This window comes from Rutidosis leptorrhynchoides, chromosome 6 (assembly GCF_046630445.1).
Source record: "Rutidosis leptorrhynchoides isolate AG116_Rl617_1_P2 chromosome 6, CSIRO_AGI_Rlap_v1, whole genome shotgun sequence".
In the NCBI taxonomy this organism is placed as follows: domain Eukaryota; kingdom Viridiplantae; phylum Streptophyta; class Magnoliopsida; order Asterales; family Asteraceae; genus Rutidosis; species Rutidosis leptorrhynchoides.
Window position 1 is genome coordinate 220,332,973 of NC_092338.1, and position 27,097 is coordinate 220,360,069.

Genomic DNA, 27,097 nt, shown 5'->3' on the forward strand with positions numbered 1-27,097 from the left:
AAGATTTCTCAAATTAATGTGGGCCTTTCAACAGAGACTTGTAATCATAATTTAATATATCTGATAATTCAATCATTTGATCTTATCTTCTAATTCCATTGATAAACATTTTGAAACAGATACAATCATGTAAAGTATTTAATCTAATATTTTGTTTACGTTTCAAGTTATAACATATATACACATATACATATATAATCATATTCGTTTAATGGTTCGTGAATCGTTGGAACTTGGTCGAGGTTGAATGAATGTATGAACATAGTTTAAAATTCTTGAAATTTAACTTAACAAATATTGCTTATCGTGTCGGAAACATATAAAGATTAAAGTTTAAATTTGGTTAGAAATTTCCGGGTTGTCACAGTACCTACCCGTTAAAGAAATTTCGTCCCGAAATTTGAGTGGAAAGGTCGTGAATGATAATAAGTATGTTTTCATGATGCATACGGGCTGAAAATTAGAGTTTTATCATCAGCGAATAATTTGGATAAACAATCCATTTATATGAAGAGTACGAATGAAGCTAACATAGAAGAGTGAAATGAGTAAGTGTAGATTCATCTTATCATTTGACGTAGATATGATTGATTCCCAGATTTCAATGGATTTGAAGAAAATCTTCTTAATAAGATTTGACTATCCGGTAATCAAGGGAATTAGGATCCGCTTTAAATGCGATCGTCCATTTTAATTGTTCTGTCGGAGATTTTCTTATAAATTCACCTCCTTCGTTTCCTTACAACTCACACCTCCTGTTGATGCATTTTATGCAAGTCCCTAGACATCTACCCACGTCCATTGCAGGTACAACAGTTTACAGACCACCATGATTGCTCGTTATTTTCCTATCCATGTTTGTATGTAGTTACAGGAACTGCAGGAACGAGATTTAGATGTTTGACTATATTAGACTTAGTCAGATGTACGAGTGAAGCCTCACTAGTACGGCTGACAGGCTCATACGCACGGTTGATGCTGAGCTAAGTCACAATTACAACCTAAATGAGAAGACACGAGTGAGTGATCACCCGTACGGCTGATGAAGCCAACTCGTACGTGTGATGAATGAATCATATGGGTGAGTCAAAAGTCGGGGTATATAAAGTCTTATGTTCTTCATTTTAGGTTAAGCCTCTCATTTGTTACACACACTCAGATCTAGTGAGCTCCTCCGACTCTCTCTCAGTCCAAATCACCCAGGTGGTAAATAATAGCTCTAGGTGTTGATCTAATCACACTTGATTTAGTTGTGGTTTGACTAAATTAATCAAAAAAAAAAAACTTAACCTATTCACTAGAGGGTTTGATTCACTTATTTCGCCATTGTGTGAGTTAAATCTGTTGATTTCTAAGTTCCTAGTCATGTTTCATCACCTTCTATTCTTTCCCCCTCAACTCATATTTTAAAGTATTAATCAATATGCTCCATCCAGTTCTGATTCTCGATATACTTCTAACTTTCATATCGGTCATTCTTCTTTTTCATCTACCGCCGGAAGAATCTATTTACTTCTACTATACTCTTGGGTTTATAGTGTTTCTAGTTCTCCCGTGTCTTTATATTGCTATATGCATCGATATATATGGTTTATAATTTCTGGTTTGTCGTTGGGCTTTATATGTTCCCTTATATTTCAAAGTCTCTGCTTCTGTCTTCTATAATCATTATCATTCACGGTTAATGCTCTCTTTTATTTGCTTCAATTTATACCCCAATTTCTATTTCGGAGTTTTGTCCTTTCGTTTCTTCTTCTTGCGATTAAGCAAATCTTTTGTAATGGTCCAGAATTCACAGATATAAATTTCAGAATGAACATTGTTAATGTTCTAGGAAGGAAATTGTGATGGCACGATCTTGACTTGTCAAATTACTAGAATACCTTGGAAAAGGCCGAATCATCAAGAAATATTTTCTTGATATTTTAGAGGTTAAATAGAATACAAGAGTCGTATAACATGGCACATGATGATGTTATGATCTGTGAATCATCACGTTCCATTTAGAAACTCAGCATGACTTACTGTAATATAATCACATTGATCAAGTGTCATTATATTATACTAATTCATGCTTCAGTTCCCAACACTACTTCAAAATATTCCCATTTTAAACTTGAATGTTTCAGAATTTAGAAACTAAAATAGTTTCTTTTATGATGTAATACAGATAGCGCGAAGAGGTAAATGATTTCAAATAAGAAAAATTAAGAAAATATCTTCAGAAATATGGAGGATATTTATAATGAAAGATATGATGATATTTTAGAATTTCTAATATTAGAGGATGATGAAGAATATTGTCTGCAGGGGTTTAGAGTTAGGAGCAAGGTATTCGTTAATGACTTCAACAGGTATTGAATCATTTGGATCCTTTGAAGTCAGGTTCAGTCTTTGTAATTTGTCCACAGCCTCCTTCCTACTTTGCTCAATCCATTTTTCAGTTTCAAAACTTCTCTTTTTCTGCGCTTTGCCAGCACACTTCATCATTGTCATCCAGCTTTTACCGTTTAAAGTCGTTTATAGTTTTTGCTGCTTCATCAGCATTTTTTTTTCCATTTTCGAAGAACCAATTCGTAGTTCGGAGTGTTTTTCAGAAACTTCACATTCAAATTAAGTCCAGAAGTTAGACGTTATATATATATACACATATAACTGTTGGCGTAGACATGCTGCGAGATTTCAAAATACTGATTGCTAATTCCCAATGATTCGTATGGTAATTCTCATTATAAGATGCGAATGAGTAAATGATGGGGTTTCAATGAATAATTATAATGACTTTTTGGAGAGGCTAAAGTCAAAGGGTAATGAAGTTGTTGGTACATCTGCTAATAATGTGGTGGAATGTAAAAGGTTCCCTGGTAACGATGGTGTATATCTCAAGGTTATAATAAGGTTAGTCTAACTGAAAAGTCGAAGTTGACTTGCTGGAGCTGTGACAAAACTGGCTACTTTGAATAGGAGTCGCAAAGTTATTTTTGCTAATAAATGCCAAAGAATCTGACACGGATACGTTGTTTAAACTTTTACTTTGGTTTTAAGAGTTTTTCGGATACATAACTGTGGGTAACATGTGGTTGGATCATCATCTCGATTGCTCATCATTCGAAGTGTCTTCAGAAATTTTTGAAGGGTTTGAACACAGATTGTAATCGTTAACATACATTTGATGTTCTAACACAGTTTTGAAGTCAAAATATAGCTTGTGAAAGATGTAAGGATCTAAGAGTGATGATTTTGGTCATATCTCAAGTTGAATATTGAGATTTCAAAATCAGAATATGTAATTAAATTTTGAATGAGTATGGTTGTTTTGATTTCTATAAACGAATGTATATTGTTGTGAAAGTAGGGAGTATAATGGATGATTTGCTGAATCAGATTCGAAGAATGTAACATATTAATTGTGAATTTATATATCTCTCGGGTATTACCTACCCGTTAAAAAAAAATTTCACAATTAATATTTTGTACAAAAGAATTTTAATTACAGTCTTTATGAAAATATATATATGTATATTTTCTTCAGATGTAACATAAATTTAATGAGTTAATGTTAAATTAAACTCATTTGATTTACGGTTGAAACTAGAATTGAATAATCCCTAAAGGCTTTAAAAAGTACATAACTTTTACGTAGTATTTCTTTAATGACATTGAAATTATGAATCAATACTTCGTTATGTGTTGATGTATGATGTTCGGTTCGTGGAATTCTTGTGAATTTCTCAAAGTACGAATGATGTTATCTGAAAAGTTTCGGGTACATCGATGATGAAAGTGTAAAATCAAATATATACTTGATTTATTATGAATTGGAATTTGTTGAGTTGCGACAGAGATTGTAGTTAACGCTGGTTAAGTTGCGGCCGAAGGACGTACATTATTGCATATTTGTATTATGAATTAACCGAGTAGTTAAGATTCACACTCAATAGCTTAGCACGGAAAGATTTATTTCAATATATATATATATATATATATATATATATATATATATATATATATATATATATATATATATATATATATATATATATATATAATATACATATAATTTCTTCAGAGGGAATGAGTTAATTCTTCATAACTCGTTGATACAATATACACGTTATTGATTCGTAATGATGTCCACAGTGATTCTTGAACTGACGGATTTTGTGATGTTATCGGTGTTGTTGATTCGAATGTTGACTGTACTGACGATGCTGGTAACGCTGACGGTACTGTTGATGCTGTTGGTAAAGCAAGTTTAGCTTGTTAATCACACACCATTTTTGTCAGGGTTTCTACTCTTCCTTCTATCATTTTGGTTCGCTTAACTGATTTATGGTTAGGGTTAGATTAGATAATCTCTAAGACTTTAGAGATTACATAATCGCCGCGGAAATGTTTCTCCAATGAAGTTATGAATTAATACTTCGTCAGTTATTGTTGTTGGTACTCCTTGGTATCTATGGTGTGTATGACGTTGATGCTCGTGGGACAGATTGTGAAGTTGAGGTTTACGACGCGGTTGTGGTTGAAGGTGGTATTGGTACTGTTAGCGTTGATGATGGTGGTACTGGTTATGCTGTTGATGTTGCTGCTGGTGTTTGTAATCTCTGCATCATATTCTCCAAAGCCACTACCCGAGCGTGAAGCTCGTTGACTTCTTCTATTACACTGGGGTGATTGTCGGTTCGGACGAGCGGATAAATAAAATCTAAAATTTGATGTAATATATAATCGTGACGAAATACTCTGGAAATGAGCGAGAAAATGGTGCTTCGGACAGGTTCGCCGGTAAGTGCTTCAGGTTCTTCGTCAAGAGGGAAATGTGGTGGATGGAAGGGATCACCTTCTTCTTGTCTCCAAGGATTGAGGAGGCTACGAACCCATCCCCAATTCATCCAGAATAGGTGATGACTAATTGGTTGATCTATTCCGGTCACACTGCTTTCGGAGCTTGAATGGGATTCCATTTCGGAATCTGAGTGACTTGAACTGATGACGAATTCCATTTCGTACGATTGGATAAAGGATTTTTTTTTTCCGATATGAAATGATTTTAGCTAACGGATGGTATTCTAATTACATAGAATATATATATATATATATATATATATATATATATATATATATATATATATATATATCAAAAGATTTCGTAGATTACGGAGGACTTTGCGGGATATGTCAGGCAAAGTTTAAAGTAACAGATACGATAAGATATGATTTAGCAGATATGATTTAGCAGATATGCTAAGATATGAATTTTTGCCTATACACTATTCATGCAATCAATGCAGCAAGACGTGTCTTAGACTAAAAATGATAAGCAGGTAATTTTCTGAGGATGATAAGTAGTTAATTTTCGACACAAAATGATAAGCAAAACTTTTGACATGCAGACACGGTCGAAGTCCAGACTCACTAATGCATCCTATCGACTTATCAGTTAGACACACTAATGCAGACCTGGTTCGCTAAGACCACCGCTCTGATACCAACTGAAAGGACCCGTTCATATACATTATAAACGATTCACAATAGTTGATTACATTGCGAGGTATTTGACCTCTATATGATACATTTTACAAACATTGCATTCGTTTTTAAAAGACAAACTTTCTTTACATCGAAAATTGACAGGCATGCATACCATTTCATAATATCCACTATCCAACTATAAATTGATTTAATGATAATCTTTGATGAACTCAATGACTCGAATGCAACGTTCTTCGAAATATGCTATGAAAGACTCCAAGTAATATCTTTAAAATGAGCAAATGCACAGCGGAAGATTTCTTTAACACCTGAGAATAAACATGCTTTAAAGTGTCAACCAAAAGGTTGGTGAGTTCATTAGTTTATCATAATCATTTATTTCCATCATTTTAATAGACCACAAGAATTTCATTTACAGTTCTCATAAATATACGTCCCATGCATAGAGACAAAAATAATCATTCATATGGTGAACACCTGGTAACCGACATTAACTAGATACATATAAGAATATCCCCTATCATTCCGGGATCCTCCTTCGGACATGATATAAATTTCGAAGTACTAAAGCATCCGGTACTTTGGATGGGGTTTGTTAGGCCCAATAGATCTATCTTTAGGATTCGCGTCAATTTGGGTGTCTGTTCCCTAATTCTTAGATTACCAGACTTTAATAAAAAGGGGCATATTCGATTTCGATAATTCAACCATAGAATGTAGTTTCAATTACTTGTGTCTATTTCATCAAACATTTATAAAAGCGCATGTATTCTCAGTCCCAAAAATATAAAGGGTAAAAAGGCAAATGAAACTCACCATACTGTATTTCGTAGTAAAAATACATATAACGTCATTGAACAAGTGCAAGGTTAGCCTCGGATTCACGAACGTATCAATATTGAGATTCAATATTGCAGGAAAGGTACGTAGACGCAACGGAAATGATAAACACTATATTGACCTCACGAGCATACCCATGAACCATACTCAATCACCTCCATAGCTATAACCCATAATTTCCTTAATCCTATCCTACTCGAAAAACAATTTCGAAATCACTCGGACAGCACTCCGTCGTAATATTTTATGTATACTAATAATATCTTGAAATAATACGGAGTAAATATATATATGTAAATCGATTGAGAGAGTTTAGAGAAAAATATTTTCAAGTTTCTATGAAATAATGAAACCTATTGAATTCTATTTATAATAGATTTTTGAATTATTAAAGTGAATTATTAAAGTATGAATTATTAAAGTGAATTATTAAAGTATGAATTATTAAAGTGAATTATTAAAGTGAATTATTAAAGTATGGATTATTAAAGTGAATTATTAAAGTAAGAATTATTAAAGTGAATTATTAAAGTTAAAGTAAAGTAAAAATAAAGTAAAGGTAAAGTTTAATTATAGTAAAAGTATAAAACTATGTACGTATAATACGCGTATAAATATATATAATATTAATTTAAATCGTTATATATATATATATATATATATATATATATATATATATATATATATATATATATATATATATATATATATATATAATAAAATATAAATATCGTTATCTTTATCATTCTAGTTAAGTAATGAATTGTCAAAAGTGGTTCTAGATATTTATAAAAGTTATATACGTTTTAATAATAAAGTTCTTTTTAAACTGAAAAATGTTTTTGTACGTTTGAAACTAAATAGATCAATCGAGTCTTTATTAGATTCAATCTTCCACTATCATTTGTCTAGTTCTCAATGATTGACAATTTGTTCTTATTTATAAATCACTTTACCATTTATTGTTAAAATGGAAAGATTTCTCAAATTAATGTGGGCCTTTCAACAGAGACTTGTAATCATAATTTAATATATCTGATAATTCAATCATTTGATCTTATCTTCTAATTCCATTGATAAACATTTTGAAACAGATACAATCATGTAAAGTATTTAATCTAATATTTTGTTTACGTTTCAAGTTATAATATATATACACATATACATATATAATCATATTCGTTTAATGGTTCGTGAATCGTTGGAACTTGGTCGAGGTTGAATGAATGTATGAACATAGTTTAAAATTCTTGAAATTTAACTTAACAAATATTGCTTATCGTGTCGGAAACATATAAAGATTAAAGTTTAAATTTGGTTAGAAATTTCCGGGTTGTCACACGGGGGCCCCAAGCAACTTAACACCATTTAAAGGCCGAGCAATATTAGGAGGAAAGACACCTACTTGCCTGCTGCGAGGGTCCTCCGTAGGCCAGAAAATTTCTGTTTTTTCAACGTTGAGATGCAGCCCAAAACGAGGCCCATCCTCCATAATCAAATGCAAAACCTTCCCCACCACCAAAGTGTCCCCAATAATAGTACCATCATCCAAATACCACGCCTGAAGACAAACCTCAAAATTATCTCTGATTTTAGAAACCAAGGGTTGTAGGACCAAAGCAAAAAGCAGCGGACCAAGGGGATCACCCTGTTGTACCCCCTGAGAAGACCATAATGTGTGGTTCCCATAATACAATCTGGCTGGATTAGAGTAGCAAAATTCAACCCACCGAGAAATGCTCGGACAAAGGCTGCGAACTTCACGTAACATGACCGTACGATCAACTAGATTGAAGGCATTTTGAAAATCAACTAATAACATAGAGAGGCCAACATCAGAGCCACGATCCTCAATAAGCCGATTCACAGCATGAAGAATAGCCTCACCACCTGAAGAAACACCAACACCAAACTGAAGACCATCGAAGTAACTTCCCAAAGACTGGCCAACCATAGCAGCGCCAACCTTCGAAACCAGACGTCGCCAAACAGTACCCACAGCTATAGGACGAAGACTACAAGACTTATTATTACTATTATTATTATTATTATTATTATTATTATTATTATTATTATTATTATTATTATTATTATTATTATTATTATTATTATTATTATTATTATTATAAAAAACTTAAAAGTTTTAAAACTTACAAAAAATTAGTGGGAAGCCTAGAGACAATCTGGGCCCCCACAACTCTAGCAATAGCAAAACCTATCCTAGTAAAAATATGAGCAGCAGCACCGACACTAATATCTTGCGTCATCGAACTCTTCTGAACCCGTTTTAGTAAAGAAACAGCCTCCTTCTCTAATTCCCCCAGGGAAGAAAATGAGAAAGGAACGAAACCATAACCACTGCACGTCCAGGGTGTACTTGATCCGCTTCCGACGAGCCGCATCAACCACATCACGTCCAGGGACAAAGTCAGAAAGCCCAGACTGCGTCAAAGGAGAAGACCCTGTCAGGTCAACACAAACATCGCGACCACAATCCCAGGAATAAAGTAACACATCTGCAGGTCTGAGGGCCCTGTCGTTCCCTCCAGACAACCCAATGTCAACCTCCTTTCTCGCTGAAATCCCAGATCGATAACAAACATCAACAAGGGAATCCCGAACAATATTATGTCGATGCTTAATACCCACCATACCAGCACAAGACACGGCGTGATCCCCGAAAATATCCCCAGTAAAAACCCTTGAACAGGCAGAGCATGCCGTCGAGATAGAGAACAATGGAACACCTAACCGGTAGCACAACACACATCGGTAAGTCTTTGCGTTCATCGTCTGACCCAACCCCAAAATAGGGACTGCCCTTAGTCAAGCAGATGTGTGATCACCCTGCTGTGATTTCCATAAGGCCGATTGTCGGGGAGATAACGAAAAAGTGGATTCTGCAGAAGCGGTAACCTTTGTGAAATAAACATCTGCCAATTTCTTCATGAGTATTGGGGCAGCGACCTCACTCGGATTACCTAAAATATCAAACCTAACCGTATTATTAAACAGACCCAATGCATCTTCAAAAGCACGACCAAGACCAACAATACCCGTATGACGTAAGAGCTTGGTCTGCAACCCAGCAGACTGTAATCGAGAAGCCAGAAAAGCATAATGACGAACATCTCCCGCAGAATAAACACCAAGCCCTCCAAATGCAAATGGCAAGGTGGCAAGCCGCCACTGCCAATCACCAAACCCAGGCCCTGAAGCAGTAACAATACACTCCAAGGAAGATCGAAGGGCTCCATCGAAAGCGCGTTGAGCTGCCTTAAATATACTAGGAGGACAAGTACGCAAGGTAAAATAGAGTTTAGAAACTCCCGTACATGCCCTAAGCAACAACAACTCACACTGAGGATCATCAAGCTTAGCAACCTTATTATTATTATTATTATTATTATTATTATTATTATTATTATTATTATTATTATTATTATAATAATAAACTTAAAAGTTTTAAAACTTACAAAAAATTAGTGGGAAGCCTAGAGACAATCTGGGCCCCCACACCTCTAGAAATAGCAAAACCTATCCTAGTAAAAATATGAGCAGCAGCACCGGCACCAATATCTTGCGCCATCGAACTCTTCTGAACCCGCTTAAGCAAAGAAACAGCCTCCTTCTCTAATTCCCCAAGGGAAGAAAATGAGAAAGGAATGAAACCATAACCAATCGCCTGACAGCAAGATTCGTACTTGACCCGCTTCCGACGAGCCGCCTCAACCACAGCACGTCTAGGGACAAAGTCAGAAAGCCCAGACTGTGTCAAAGGAGAAGACCCTGTCAAGTCAACACATACATCGCGACCACAATCCCAGGAATAAAGTAACACATATGCAGGTCTGAGGGCCCTGTCGTTCCCTCCAGACAACCCAATGTCAACCTCCTTTCTCGCAGAAATCCCAGATCGATAACAAACATCAACAAGGGAATCCCGAACAATATTATGTCGATGCTTAATACCCACCATACCAGCACAAGACACCGCGTGATCCCCGAAAATATCCCCAGTAAAAACTCTTGAACAGGCAGAGCATGCCGTCGAGATAGAGAACAATGGAACACCTAACCGGTAGCACAACACATATCGGTAAGTCTTTGCGTTCATCGTCTGACCCAACCCCAAAATAGGGACTGCCCTTAGCCAAGCAGAGGTGTGAACACCCTGCTGTGATTTCCATAAGGCCGATTGTCGAGGAGATAACGAAAAAGTGGATTCTGCAGAAGCGGTAACCTTTGTGAAATAAACATGTGCCAATATTATTATTATTATTATTATTATTATTATTATTATTATTATTATTTATTATTATTATTAAATCACATTGATTATAACTGTTAGAATTTTCCATTCAAGTGAGGTTAGATTTACTACTGTATCTTGATTTGATATGTGGAACGGGTCGTTAAAAGGATGATTCCAAAATTAACATAAAACTTTACACATCTCTCGAAAGGAAATAGTGGAATAATCAGATTCTGTAGATATATATACATCTATATCTGTATACTGTTGACGATTCAATGCACGTAGATTTACTGGTACGTTCTTTCTTTTCTATTTGAATCTACAGATGTATGTGTTACATCATATATTATATACTCCGTATTATATAGTGTGTGTGAGTGTGTGTGTGTGTGTGTGTGTGTGTGTGTGGTGTATATATACGTGAATGTAACAAATTTTGTGGGCGTTAGCTGTTTGTTGATTTGCATCAACGACTGGTATATAGAATTGCTATTGGTAGGTGCTCGATTTTAGAAATGTAATGCTTACAAAGTGTTTGTGAAAATGCCAGTAATTTGTTTTTGTTTTATAGCTGTGTCTACATATAGTATTTGATTTGCTGAAGAGTGTGTGAATGATCATTATTGTGTGTATACTTATTATTATGACTCAATTAGTTTTGTAATAAATTTCTTAATTGTTGCAGGTTGGTGTCATATAGTTGTTGAAGAAAGTGTAAATTTATTATATCCGGTGAAGAATTAATAAAAACAGGAGTTCAAGTAGGATTCGATTAATGTTTATGGGCTAAGAAATCGGGCAAGATGATCTTATGTTTTGAATTACCAAAGAGATGGAGGAAACACATTCAGAAGATACTGTTCAAAACGAGTCACCGCGTACTAGTGCTACAGGAAAAAATCAATCCGTTTCTTTGGGCTCACCGGACGCGCCTTCAAAATTTAAACGAATGTACAGTCAGCATCACCTCAGGGATCCAGGCGCACAGAGAGTGGCACAAATCCTTTGGTCCACTGGAAATCTTGAAGAGCCAATCCCTAGCGGTTTCTATTCTATTTTGCCTGTAAGTCATGCAAATTCTCATCTCATATATTATTTAAAATCGAGAATTAATGTTTACCGCTTAAAATTATGATCTATATGTTATCCAGGAAAGAAGACTCAAGGAGAAATTTGAAATGATTCCTTCACTTGAAGAGCTTCATGTTTATGAATCAGAAGGATACAAACTTAATGTTATCGTTGTTGATATGCATAAAGATAAGAAGGTGTCAATGTTACAGCAGCTGGCTTTGACTTTGGCAAAAGGACTGAATTCTAATCCAGTTGCACTAATAAAAAAAATAGGTGGATTGGTGCGTGCTCTTTGTCTTTTTAATTGAATATCCTTTAGTCAATGTTTTTCTTTTAAAAAGGATAGTTGTTTACTTTGTAGGTTTGTGATTTCTATAAGCTCCCAAATGTGGAGTTAAATTATGCGAAAGGGGTGTGGGAGGAGGTATACAATGTACATAATCAGGGTATACAGATGTTAGGTCAAATAAAGCACGGGTTTTGTCATCCCCGTGCGATTCTATTCAAAATTCTTGCGGATACGGTTGGTCTTGACTGTAGGCTTATGGTTGGTTTGCCAAAAGAAGGAGAAGTGGAGCGCCCAGATTCACATAGGCATGTGTCAGTTATAGTGGAACTAAATTCGAATGAATTGTTGGTTGATATAGTGAGGTATCCGGGACATTTGGTACCTTTTTCAACCAAAGCAGTATACATGTCTCATGTGTATGTCATTGGTCAAGGTGATTCTGGAGAGAATGATTCATGTGATTCACCCATTGAACCAAATAGTCCTGTGCATGGTGCTACTGAAAACTCAGATGATTGGTAAAATATAAGCGTGAAGTTTTTATTTATTTATTTATTTTTTGATATATATATATATATATATATATATATATATATATATATATATATATATATATATATATATGTATATATATATATGTATATATAGCTAGTTAAATATATCATTTCACTTATAGCTAATTATTTTACCTGTACAGTTTATATGGTGAACCTAACATTGCAAATACAGCATGGGGGCGCAACAAGAACTCACCTACAGAAACAAGCACACCCAGCTCAAGGTTTCCTCTCTCCCTGTGTGTGTGTGTGTGTGTGTGTGTATGTATATATATAGAAAGACCTTTTTAGATAGAATTTGTTAATTTTGTGGTTGACTTTCAGTCCTGAACACTATTTATTTCGAGGACATGGCAGATCCATTCTTGGTGCTCATACCCATAGGGATTCTCCCAGAGAGACGGGAAGTGAAATGACAGTATCAAGGTTCTAATACTCATTGCTTTCTATATTTGTTTGCTTCTAATGTAAAATGTCAATATTCATTTTTCTATTTCAGTTTGTATAATGATGATTTCTGATGAGTAATTGTAGGTCAGCCGGAGCATCACCTGTTGGAAGCCGTAGAAGAAGACGTCGAAGTAGTGCTACCACAGTTCCAGAAATTGGTGATGACATTGTAAGGTATTTATATGCGTTTAGACCCGAACTGCTGAAATATGCATAAACAAATGCAACTTATTAGAAAGGTTATGAAGTGACGTTAATAAATTGTAGGGTTGTGCGTGCAATGAATGACACTTTGAAGAGAAATCATCCTCCAAGGGAACTGGTTGATGCACATGTCACTAGTCCAGATCATCATGAAAACGTATGTGTATCTTCCCCAAAATTGTTGCATTAATGCGTCCACGTTTTATGTTTCTGATGGTTTCTGGTATCAAATATTAAAGGCATCTGGATCGCATATTATGCATAGAAGGCAAACAAGTTGTCCGAAGGCCATATCTCTACCTTCATCTCCTCAAAAGTATAGGACTAATGCTTGTGATTCTGAGAGGAATGAAACAAAAAAGTTTGAAGCGAATTTTGAAATGATTACAACATGGAATAAGTTGCTTGAATCATCCTCCTTTGGGAATGAACCATGGTTCCCTTACCAAGAATGGATTATTGAATTTTCAGAACTAACAGTTGGATCACGCGTTGGCATCGGTATGTATTACTATTATCAGTTTACATTTAATTCACCTTTACATCTTCTGTTAGTCTGATTTTTTTTTTTTTTTTTTTTTTTTTTTTTTTTTAAGGAAAACAAAATTTTATTTCAACAAAAAATTAAAACACGTGGCAGGAAATACCCTTCACCACCAATACAACAAGCAAATACGTGTAAAATCCACAAACTAAACATAAAGCAAATCACTCGACAGAGGTGAAACATCCAAACCTTCAGACCTTTACACCGCATCATCAATCTTCAATCTATCTCCTTCCAGCTGAAGACCCCAATTCTTAGCAGCACATCGAACAGCTCTAGAATCTTTTACCCTAAGAGTAGAAAGTTTAATTCGAATGTAATCATCAATGAGCAAGTACAAATCATCCTCCTTTCTCTTTTTCCCTTTGAAAATTCTCCAATTCCTTTCTTGCCACACATAGTAAACAGTAGCAGCAAGAACAATTCGGTTAATTACATCCCAAATTTGATTTCTAAAGGGTAAACTAGCAAGAGTAGAAGTAATTGAATGAAAATCTTCCTTTAATCCCCTGAACAGCAACTTTTCCTTTATGCTATTCCATACTTTTCTTGCAAATACACATTCAAAGAAAAGATGTTGAATTGAATCTTCCACTTCTTCACACAGAGCACATTTATAAATCTGAGCAGGGTACCACTTTTTCAATTTATCTTGAGTTGTCATTCTGTTGAGCATTGTAAGCCATAGGATAAACGCATGTTTAGGGTTAGCTTGAGGGAACCATATAACATGGTGCCATTGAACAGGTTGTCTATTAATATTCAGGTCAGCCCATGCCTGCCTGGTCTTATATGAGCAAGTTTTACCATTATTGGTAATCCAGCTAACACCACAATTACTCTCATAATTCACATGATCTTTTATTCTATCCCTCAATTTGAGTAATTGCTTCCAACCCCAACTGTCATTCTGTTTATCTTCAATTTCCCATATGGTTTTACCTTTAAGTTTTACAATGTTGACCCAATTAAACCATAAAGACTCCTTTTTTTCAATTAATTTCCAGACTTGCTTATTTTTTTCAATTAATTTCCCATATGGTTTTACCTTTAAGTTTTACAATGTTGAGCATTCTGTTAGTCTGATTTTATTATCGCTCTGCCTTGTAATTTGGTGAATGTAATGTTGTAGGTTTTTTTGGGGAAGTTTTTCGAGGCACATGGAATGGAATAGAGGTTGCAATTAAGGTGTTACTTGAACAGGAAGTGACTGCTGAGAATATCGATGACTTTTGTAATGAGATATCAATCCTCAGGTATTGTCAACCTCACATGGAAAACTCTATTCGTGTGACTTGTCTTTATTTCATACCTAATTTTTCTTCTTCTTTTTTTTTTTTTTTTTTTTTCTACAGCCGACTCCGCCACCCTAATGGTATTATACTTTTTAACTCAGATAAGACTTTCTTTTAGCAATATTTGTTAATAATATTTGGAAAACAAACTCTACATTTGATTATTTACGGGTGAAATATAATCAGTTATAGATAATTACATTCATGCCAGCTAGAACAAAATTGATTTTGTATGGCTAATACAATATAAAACTACCCGTTCTCTTGATCTAATTTGAGGTGTTTTGCATATTTCACCGAAGACCCGTCCCCTTTTCACAAAAATAGTAAATTTTGATCATTTGATCAATTAAATTCAGTTTAAAAAGCCTATATTTCTTATTACACATCCAGAATTTAAATTGTTATTTTTATTTATAAAATTATTGCCTTTCGAAAAAAAAAAAAAAAAAAAAAAGAATTTAACTTGTTATTTCTACAAACAGCATATACCCATCCAAACACTACCTTCTACAGCCCATCTTATTACAATTGATTTCTGGTTGTCCATAGTTCTAACTCGGGGTAATATAATCACTTTCAAAACACACATCCAAACAACCACTTGACTGAGTAGTTGGATTAATTTCAAATGTGGACCTAGACATTCATATTTGTGTTTATGCCTTTATTAACCACTTATTTCCATAATACATTTTGTTCCATCTCATGCAGTTATACTATTTCTTGGTGCTTGCACAACACCACCTCACTTTTCATTGATCACTGAATACATGGACATGGGGTCACTATATTATTTGATTCATGTGAGTGTGCTAAAGAAGAGAATCAGCTGGCGCAGGAGACTAAAAATGTTGTGTGATATATGCAGGTATCATTTAAGTTTACATTCTCATTTTAAGCAATATGTAGTTTATACTTCTTGCAGAGGTGGCAAAATGGATGGTTTACGTAACTAGTCAAAATGGGTTGGGTTAACCTGAAACACTTTGTCCAGGTTGTGATGATTCCTAAAAATGGCTTATTCTTCTTAATTGCTTACAGGGGTCTTATGTGTATGCATAGAATGAAAATAGTGCACCGTGATCTAAAAAGCGCTAATTGCTTGGTGAACAAGCATTGGATAGTGAAGATATGTGATTTCGGGCTTTCACGGGTTTTAACTGCTGAAGATATGAGAGATTGTTCTTCTGCAGGGACTCCAGAGTGGATGGCACCCGAACTCATTCGCAATGAACTTTTTACAGAAAAATGTGATATTTTTAGCCTTGGGGTCATCATTTGGGAACTATGTACTCTTCGTAGGCCCTGGGAAGGCATCCCATCAGCCCAAGTAAGTGTATATACATACTAATGTAATCGGGTGGGCTAACGGGTCAAAACAATCGGGTGTGGTAACGTGTCAAAATGGTCAATATAAATTAAGTATGGTCAAAACAGGTTGCAAAAACTATTGAGTTAATTTATTAAAATCTTACAAATAATTAACATGTTAAATATGAGTACAAAACCCGGATTGTTATAGTAAAAAAGAATCAATTGATTTTTTCCTTAAAAGAAAGCTTTTTAGGAGGTTTAGTGCGTTGAGTATGCTTTGCATGACTTATGACCCTAGATAGAACAGGGCCAAGACGAACAAATTGTACACATGATTTGGATGACTCGTGTTGTGTTTTTCTAACAGGTGGTTCGTGCAGTTGGTCATGATGGAACTCGACTTGATATTCCCGAAGGTCCTTTGGGAAATTTAATAGCAGGTTTGAAATGATTATCAAGTAAAAAATGGTTTTTTTAACTACTAGAGGACTCAGTCTTATGAAATTCCATATCATCAAGAAAAAAATTTCTGGATTTAGGATCGGGTAAACGCATAAGGTTTTCCCCGTCCAGCCTACCCGGCAGGCGAGGTTTGAACCTCATAATTTTGTGAGAATATAAGGACCCCAACCACTAGGCTTTGTTTGGATGGTTATTCTTGATCTAGGATCATTTATTCTAAATTTTTTCTCCATAATTTGTTCCATCTTGCCTGTTTTTAGTATACTGATTGGTCTTTTAATTCTTTCTATTTTATCTTCAGATTGTTGGGCAGAACCAAATCAACGACCAAATTGTGAAGAAGTTCTCTCACGATTAATGAGCTGTGAGATGCTGATATAGTTTATTGGATTGCAAGTAAATTCCTAAAAAGGTAATCATTATCATTTTCGTAAACATCTATTCTGTCTTTATAATATATTCATGTGAGAATGATTATATATTGCGTTCTACATGTTTTATACACCTTTAACATGCAATTCTGGTTTAAACATTTGACTACAATTTCAGGATTCTGAAGAACACATATAGGGCCTTGTGTTTTATTTGCAACAATTAGGTACTCATATCTGTAACCTTTTGTCGTTTTTACATACTTTTAAGAAGAATATGATTTTTCCCGTAGATTTTTGGGGTAAACTCTTTTATTTCTAAAAATTTGGTTGTTTGATACATTCCATGCTATTCTGTTTCAGGTTGCAATCTTGTAAACAAAAAACAACTCAAGAAAGATTTGCAGGTAAAGTACATTGATTTCTGATCAGCAAACAATACTAACTTTCGCGTTGCGTATCAATTAATTTACTTTCTTACCAAAAGATGGCATCCAAATGAATAAATTTTACAGTATTTAATCTGACAGAAAGTGCATGTAAATATTAACATTTGTTTAAAGTTTGAAGAGCAAGTTGTTTAGAAAGAATTGTATTACATTTGCTACTAGCCTACTACCAATAGTTGAAGCATGATAGTATATTTTAGACCGAATTGTTACTAGTTATGTAAGGTGTGCATTATTTTAGTTTGAGTATCGTAATCGGCCCGCTAGCGCTCGGGCAGAGATGGTTCTTCTCTGATTAGGGCAGGAAGATTCCATTGATTTCGTTCTTCACTGATTTCAGTTTATCATCTTTTATATATATCTATTGTTCATCTTTTGTTCATCTTCATAATTACCCTTTTGCTAATCTGCTGTTGCTTTTGTATTTCTATCGATTGGTTCCATTTCCCTTCAAACTCTTCATTTGAAATTTTGAATTTTTGAAGGCATATTGTTAAACACCTCAATAAATGAGAGCAGTTTGATCAATTTTCCTTATAAATTATATTATATTGATACAATTAGTATTTTACTACCTTTCTCAATCTATTTGTTTTACGACCTCTAGTATTTTTTTAACTTACGAGAGTAAAACTTAACATATAGATTAAGCAAGATATTATCTAAGCCAGTCGAAAAATACATAGATTATTTCACAGCTAAATATTTATTCAAAATACATTACATTGTGAATTAAAACAAAAATAAGTAGTATAGCATTCATATACGGAGTAGCATATATTGTATCCACTAACATTATATAAAGATTCTAATTACCCTATTTAGTGTCAACCCCCCATTGGCCCATACCCCTTGATTTTATTAGCATTCAGACTATTTGTAGTGATTGGGGTCATGAGTTAGAGGCTGAGTTAGAGGCGTGTGTTGCTTTTTGTATTTTTTGATGACTAGGACGTGTGGGTTATTTGTGTGGAGTAGTGGTGGTGTGGGTTGGTGGTGTGGGTGGGTTAATGGAATGCTGATGTGGCATTTTATTTTTAATTTTTATGTTTTATTTAATTGTTCTATATTATTATTTTTATTTTTATTATATTTATATTTTAAAAATATTTTTTAGTTACAATAGCTATATTTGAACCTTTTTTTTTTTTTTTTTTTTCTAACAGCTAGTTTTTGTTTTTTCCACTATATAAACACTCTCTCATCTCAAATCAAAACACACACTTCATTTCTTCTAAAACTATCTCAATTATTAAAAATGAGTCCGTTGAATGTTTGCGTAAAAGTTCTTTACGGAGGTAAATTTGATCGAGAATTGATGAATTATACACCTTACGAAACACGAGATTATTACATGGATGTGCATAAGTGTGGTAACTTTTTGAAGCTGCGTGAATATCTCCAAGGAGACATACCATATCCTCTCAGACAAGTTTGGTATTTCAAAAACCCTAACGGTCCCGCCACGCTACTTGAAGAAGACCACGATTGGTTTGCTTTGATTGGGTGAGCTTTGGTACGTAAGCAATCAATTACCCTTTATACTGAATTTAGGGATGAAAGCTACGCCATTGGGGAAAGTGAAGATGAAGCTGTAACTGAATCTCAGCCGTGGCAGTAATACGATATTCGCGATTATGAAGATTAATGACTATGTTTGATGAAGAAAGCCGTTAGGAATCATATTAGGAACTAAGTTGTTTTTATATTTTTAGGAATTAATGTAATCGTTTTAGGAATTAATGCAATAAACGGTTATATTTTATGGAAATAAGTAAACATGAAGTACATTAATTTAAATTACTAAATAAAAAACTTACATAGTATAAAATTCCTAAACGAAACTAGAAAATATATAACAAAATACTCATTAGCGGTACGAAAGTAAGGTGATAAGTTCCAAACGTGCTCGGTTAAATCTGACTCTAACTTTCTGTGAACTTGCATATCTCTTATTTCCTTAACCCTTGCATCTTGATCCCTCAAATCCCTTTCTAACCGTCGTGGTGGGTTCCTTTCTATCATTCTTTCTTCTCTTCGTCCAATAACAAAACCGTTATTTTCTTGAATCATGTTATGTAATACGAGACAAGCATACATATGTTTTCTAATTTTGTTGAAGTCCAAAGATCTCGCCGGAGTTTTTAACATTGCAAATCTACCCTGTAATACTCCAAATGCACGCTCAATATCTTTTCTGGCACTTTCTTGAAATCGTTTAAATTTTTTCGCAGTTCGTCAGTTGGAGCATGGGGTGCTTTGACCAACATAGCCCAATCAAGATATATACCATCACCTAGGTAATACCCTCTATCGTAGTGATGTCCGTTTACATCAAATGGTGAAGGTGGAGCAGTGATGTCCTTTATACTGTTGAACAACTGTGAATAATTTAAAACGTTAATGTCGTTGTTTGCATCTGTCATACCAAAGAATCCATGCCATATCCTCAAATCTTGAGAGGCGACTACTTCAAGTATAATGGACGGCCCTTTTTATCACCTCTAGTATATTGTCCTTGCCATGCAACGGGACAATTCTTCCACTCCCAATGCATACAATCAATACTACCAAGCATACCAGGTAAATCATGTTTTTGGTCGTGAAAATTATAAAGCCGAGCAATATCTTCGGTTATTGGCTTTATCAAATACTCTCTAGCAAACAAATGAAATACGCATTTACAAAAATTATCTAAACATAAAGCAGCCATTTTCTCACCAATTTTTATGTATTCGTCAAACAAATCAGGTGGAGTTTCATACGCCATTTGACGTATGGCCGCGGTACAGTTTTTTAGTATTGTCAAAATTTGACGACCAGCTGCATCGGGACGTTTCCTTAAATACATAAAATAATCGGGAATATTGCTACTATTAAAGTTAGATATACCTTCGATAATTCGGTGAAATAATTGACGACTCATTCGAAAACGTCGCTTGAAGTTTTTTTTTTCCGGATACACTTGTGAATCCGCAAAATAATCATTGAATAACCTCTCAGCCGCACTTTCACGATCCCTTGGAATATAAACTCGGGTTCGAGGGACTCGCGAACTACTAGCTTCTCCCTCCACTTATTCTTCCGCCAAACTACTAAAAAATTAACAATTTGTTCATCATCCGAATCGTCATCAATAATAAACTCGAGCATCTTGAATGTTTTATCCATTATGAAATTGTATAGTGTATGTTAAGTTGAAAAGAAAAATAAGATTGAAAGAAAGATTTATTGAAAGAAAGCATAACTGATATAGGATTAAATTTTTTATTTTTTTTATTGTGCAACGGATACATGAAGTATCCAACCAAACAGCGACATGTGGACTCCTCTCTCCAACAATGTTGTTGCATTGTCCGTTGCCATTCAACGTTTAGACCATGTTTTTGGTCATCCAACGCCACGATATCTTGTAGGGGAGGCATTGCCCCTTGCCACATTGGCGGCGACGTCGTTTCTTGGCCACCGCTACAAGCGGTCTCATATAGCATATATTGTAAGTATACAGTAACATTAATAGTTAAACCATATGCTTCGTATATTTTTTTTTTTTTGACTTTCTGTTCATGAATAATTAAACATATTTTCTCTCCGTCTTAATTTAATAGTCCACAGATAAGAAAATACACATTTTAAGAAAGGGAAATGATACTTACACCATTGAAATTTATTAGGGTTAAAGCCATAAATAGGTCATACACTTTCATTTTTGTCCCAATGTAGGCTATATACCCCGAAAAATATCAATGTAGGTTATACACTCTTAAAAGTTGTATCGATGTACACAAATTTTACAAGTTACCTGCTGAACCGGTTAAGATAATTATTTAACATTTTTTTTTCATTTTATATGGCTACAAATAGGTCATATACTTTTAGTTTTGTTCCGATATAGGCTATATACTTCCAGTTTTGTTCCGATGTAGACTATATACTTGCAGTTTTGTTCTGATGTATCACTAACGTCATTCTCCACGTAGGATGTCACATCATTGTTTAGTTGTTTATCCTGTTAATAAGTTTTGTTCGTTCATATTAGTACATTTTATGAATGTATATAGCCTACATTGGTATTTTTTGGACTATATAGCCTACATTGGGACAAAAATGAAAGTATATGATCTATTTATGACTTTAACCCAATTTATTATTCCACCATCTTTTGATATTTTGTTTCCAAAACTATCCCTTATTTCATTATAGCAAGAAATTTATGTAAGCTATCATTGAGGGTAATTTAGAACATTTAGGTGAAAGTAGTAAAAGTGGTGTTGGAAATATCATCTCCCTTTAAGAAAAAGTGATTGTCACGTGTATTTTTTTTTTAATTTTCAACTTTACCCATTTTTTTACCTGTATTTTTGTTTGACTTAACTATAACAAGAGTATAAATGTACTCTAATCAATTATTCTTATCTATTTATAAAATGAAACTATTAATGTGAAATGAATAAAAGAATGAAAGATACTCCGTAATATGGAACGGATGAAGTAGTACGAAGTATTTGTACTCTAATTCTTAAAGTGAATGAGTTTAACTTTGACTAAAATATAGATATAAACTAGACCCACCTAAAGATTCTATTAATTAGCTGAAAGTATCATGAGAACCACATCTAGACACCCTGGCGAGGACAACACACAAACATCAAGGGGCAATTTCGTCTTTTTAATATCACAAAAGTAACTTTTTTTGGCAAAAAAATAGATTATATTATATAAATAAAGAAAGAGATCCGAAGATCTGGGGCGTTACATGTTTGAGAATTACATGAGCGTCCAACAGGAATGCAATTGAATAACCAAGCAAAACATTGAAACTATGAAACTAGCACGAGGCAAACAGTCTCCCAACCACTAAGAAACCAAATGAAAAGCTGCTTGATGTTGAATTGTTGTAGTAACCGCCACCAAGACCTCCAAAACTCAAAAAACGTCACCTGAACTGAAGCCTGCAAGCGCGAACTTCCCTCACAGTCAACGGCAACCTCCCAAAACCATCATAAACCAAACCCAAATCCGCACGCCGGGAAACCCAAGAACATCAACCTCGAGACCGCAACCAGACAACCAGAAAGACTCCCGTATACCAGCAGATCCAAGAAATCCAAACGGACCAGTTAGACTCCCTAGCTTAAAGCGACCTAATCCTCGGACAATCAGTCAACAACCGGAAGAAACACTCCAGAAACCAAGTTTATTGGCGCTTAGAGTCTCAAACTTCTCTCACAGTCAAACGAGACCGCTAAGGCAGCAACAACACCAGAACGGTCCGACCCGAACCCGGTGACGAAGAAGATGGACGAACGAACCCAAATCAGAGAACGATAATCAAAACAGGCAGCAACAACACCGTCCCATAACCACCTCAACCAAAACCAGCCCACAAACCACTCGAGATCCGGTCAAAGCAACGAGACAGAACCAAGCTAACAACAAGGGGTGAGGATAACATAGAAAAATTCGCCATTTTGTAAAAAAAGTTAGGAAACAAAAAAGAACCACTCAGGCACCTCAGATCCGTAACAAGAAGAACGAAGATCAACACAAAAGTAACTATTATTATCCCTATTATCCATATAAAAGAAGCAACGGATATTTTAGGGAAAATTAATTGGAAATGCATCGAACTTTCACCATATTCCTATTGTATGCATCCAACTTTCAAATCTCCTATTGTATACATTTAACTTACTAAATTGTACTATTGTATGCATTAAGTAACCTAAAGATCCGGTACCAGGTTAATATGTAAAAATAATTACTGAAGTAGTCCTTGTAATTTGCATTATTGTTTTATTCGGTCCCTAAACTTGAACTTCACAACAAATTCATCTTCATCATCTTCATTATCTTAATTTTTAATTTATAAAATGAAATTATCATGTTTGAACATACGATTGTGGAGAATACTTATTAAACCATTGAGAAAAATAACTAAAACAATGAAGTTTATAAAATGCATATAGCAAATAATTATAACGAAAACGTACCACACATATTTTGTGTGGAACATATGTATCCGAATAGTTAAATATAAACTACAAACATATTGATTTACTTAACTTGGACAGAAAAACTACCTAAGCATACATATTTAACATAATTAATGTCGTAAAACGAACCTATATTTACTTAAGAATTAAATATTTATATTTTTAATAAAAATCATAATTATAATAATAATAAAGTTTGCTTAAGAATTAAATATTTATATATTTAATAAAAATTATTAGTAATAACAAATGTCTCTTGAAATTTCTTTAAAAATTAAAATGTAATTATATAATGAATGTTGTACAATATGCTTCAAAGTTTATATATGTGTTCATGAGGTATTTTGTAAAACATTGTACAATTTACTTTAAAGATTGTACATATGATCAAAGGAGTGTTTTTATCATAAAATTGTACATAATGTTTTAAATATTATACATATAGTCATGACTCATGATGGTGTTTTATCATAAGGTGGTGCATAACTGTAACGACCCGGATTTTTCCGCTAATATATATAAGATTAATATTAACATAATTAAATGTTTCCAACATGTTAATCAATCAAACTCATTAAGACTTGGTTATTTGGAATGAATTTTATACAAACGTTTGGACACCCAGTCTGTCTGACGATTCACGAACATCATATATCGTAATTCGTAATAATTAATTAAAGGAATATATATTTGGATATATATATATATATATATATATATATATATATATATATATATATATATATATATATATATATATATATATATATTTATGATTTGATTAAATGATATTTAAATATCTCATTAAGTATAATAACAATGAGTTATATATATAAGATGAGACTACTAACTTAAAGACTTCGAAACAATATACATATATGTAACGATTATTGTTGTAATAGTGTTTCACATATATATATATATGATATTAGATATGATAATACACCATGTTAACATGTTAACATAACAATTTAACATCTCATTTAAGTGTAATAACAATGGGTCAATTATATTTAACAAGATCGTTAACCTAAAGGTTTCGAAACAACACTTACATGTAACGACTAACGATGACTTAACGACTCAGTTAAATATATATACATGTAATGTATTATGATGTATTTATATAATTTTTAAAGACTTCAAGACACATATCAAAGTACTTCTAGTTAACAAAAATGCTTACAATTACATTCTCATTCATTTTCATCAAAAATTCTACTCGTACATGTATGGTATTGTACTCATATAATACGCAGCTTCTAGATGTATTTACTATTCATCTAAACTAATAAAAATCTGCTCCTTAGCAGCCTTAAATGATTAAGGATCATGTGGGAACCATCATTTGTCAACTTGCATGAATTATTTAGCAAGAAAACAAACTTAAGTATCTTTTTTTCTTTATAAAATGTAAAAAACGTATTCATGAATGCACACCATTTCTTCACTCCATTTTCTCATACTTACACTCCAATTTCTCTCTCAAAATACTCCTAACATCATACTTGATCATCTCCAAGCATTTTCACCATCTTTTAGCTTCAATTACAAGTTTTAATCATCATAAAAACAATCATCTTTCAAGAACACTTCAAGAATCATATCAAGTCTTCATGACTACTTCCAAGCTTTCTAATCCATTCCAACTCATCATCTAAGATCAAGAAACCTTTGTTATTTACAGTAGGTTATCTTTCTTATTCAAGGTAATATTCATATTCAAACTTTGATTCAATTTCTATAACTATAACAATCTTATTTCAAGTGGAAATCTTACTTGAACTTGTTTTCGTGTCATGATTCTACTTCAAGAACTTTCAAGCCATCCAAGAATCCTTTGAAGCTAGATCTATTTTTCTCATTTCCAGTAGGTTTATCCAGAAAACTTGAGGTAGTAATGATGTTCATAACATCATTCGATTCATCCATATAAAACTATCTTATTCGAAGAGCTAAACTTGTAATCACTAGAACATAGTTTAGTTAATTCTAAACTTGTTCGCAAACAAAGTTAATACTTCTAACTTAACTTTTAAAATCAATTAAACACATGTTCTATATCTATATGATATGCTAACTTAATGATTTAAAACCTGTAAACACGAAGAACACCGTAAAACCGGATATACGCCGTCGTAGTACAACCGGGGGCTGTTTTGGTTTGGATAATTAAAAACTATGAAAAACTTTGATTTAAAAGATATACTTATGGAAAAATGATTTTACTTATGAATATGAAACTATATCCAAAAATCATGGTTAAACTCAAAGTGAAAGTATGTTTTTCAAAATAGTCATCAAGATGTCGTTCTTTCGACGGAAATGACTACCTCTTTCAAAAACGACTTGTAACTTATATTTCCGACTATAAACCTATACTTTTTCTGTTTAGTTTCATAAAGGTAAGTTCAATATGAAACCTTAGCCGCTTAAATAACTCAAAACGGATTTGAAACGAAGAAATGACGGGTAAAACAAAATTGGTAAAAACTACTCATTTTAGCTACGTGAAAATTTGTAAGAAATCTATTCCAACCATAACTTAATCAACTTATATTGTATATTATGTAATTTTGAGATACCATAGACACGTATACAATGTTTCGACCTATCATGTTGACCCATCTATATATATATTGCGGAACAACCATAGACACTCTATATGCAAATGTTGGAGTTAGCTATACAGGGTTGAGGTTGATTCCAAAATATATATATAGTTTGAGTTGTGATCAATACTGAGATATGTATACACTGGGTCGTGGATTGATTCAAGATATATATTAAGTTATTCATGTACGACAAATTATGGACTACTAACATTGGACTGCTAACTGGACAACTAAAAATCATCAACATGTAATAAAGAAAATATTGTGAATACATTTCGATCATATTTTAATATATGTATATATTGTTATAGGTTCATAAATCAACCCATAGCCAAGTCTAATTCTCGACGAATTAGTAATCTGTAAAAGTGAGTTATAGTCCCATTTTTACTATCTAAATTATTTTAGGATGAGAATACATGCAAATTTATAAATGTTTTACAAAATAAGCACAAGTTCATGAAACTACATTCTACGACTGTTTTGTTATACCGGATATCTGTACTTATTATTATTATGCTTGGTAACCTAAGAATTAGTGAAAAACACTAATTGACGCGAATCCTAAAGGTAGATCTACGGGCACCAACCACCCCCATTTTCGAATAATGGAAATGCTTTAGTACTTCGAAGGGTTCTTGTCTTACATTTGAATAGTGGAATGTATGATGCCATATATCTTAAGCGCTCTATGTTAAGGTCGGTTACCAGGAGACTCATCGTATGAATGATTTTTGCAGTTGTAATGATCCTGCGCATTTGATTAAATGAAATCTTGTGGCTTATTAAATGTTATGATTATTATATAGAAATTAAACCTATGACTCACCAACATTTTTTTGTTGACGTTTTAAGCATGTTTATTCTCAGGTGAATA

General features: G+C 33.6%; 2 protein-coding genes across 2 annotated transcripts; one reads left to right on the forward strand and one right to left on the reverse strand.

Moving 5' to 3' along the window:
* Nucleotides 1-10,750: 10,750 nt before the first annotated feature.
* On the forward strand, nucleotides 10,751-17,809 carry LOC139851941 (serine/threonine-protein kinase EDR1-like). The gene is made up of 17 exons (XM_071841136.1): nucleotides 10,751-10,887; nucleotides 11,280-11,657; nucleotides 11,746-11,949; nucleotides 12,030-12,475; nucleotides 12,655-12,738; nucleotides 12,839-12,940; nucleotides 13,049-13,138; nucleotides 13,232-13,325; nucleotides 13,408-13,669; nucleotides 14,848-14,971; nucleotides 15,071-15,090; nucleotides 15,725-15,881; nucleotides 16,055-16,343; nucleotides 16,695-16,767; nucleotides 17,091-17,201; nucleotides 17,339-17,387; nucleotides 17,524-17,809. Exons 2-15 carry the CDS (start codon nucleotides 11,427-11,429, stop codon nucleotides 17,168-17,170), a joined length of 2,256 nt encoding a protein of 751 aa, XP_071697237.1. The 5' UTR covers nucleotides 10,751-10,887; nucleotides 11,280-11,426; the 3' UTR covers nucleotides 17,171-17,201; nucleotides 17,339-17,387; nucleotides 17,524-17,809.
* A 1,944-nt stretch (nucleotides 17,810-19,753) lies between these two features.
* LOC139854400 (uncharacterized) lies at nucleotides 19,754-20,379 on the reverse strand. The gene is made up of 2 exons (XM_071843705.1): nucleotides 20,112-20,379; nucleotides 19,754-20,028 (listed from the first exon to the last, which is right to left on the reverse strand). Exons 1-2 carry the CDS (start codon nucleotides 20,377-20,379, stop codon nucleotides 19,754-19,756), a joined length of 543 nt encoding a protein of 180 aa, XP_071699806.1.
* Between the last annotated feature and the right edge of the window lie 6,718 nt (nucleotides 20,380-27,097).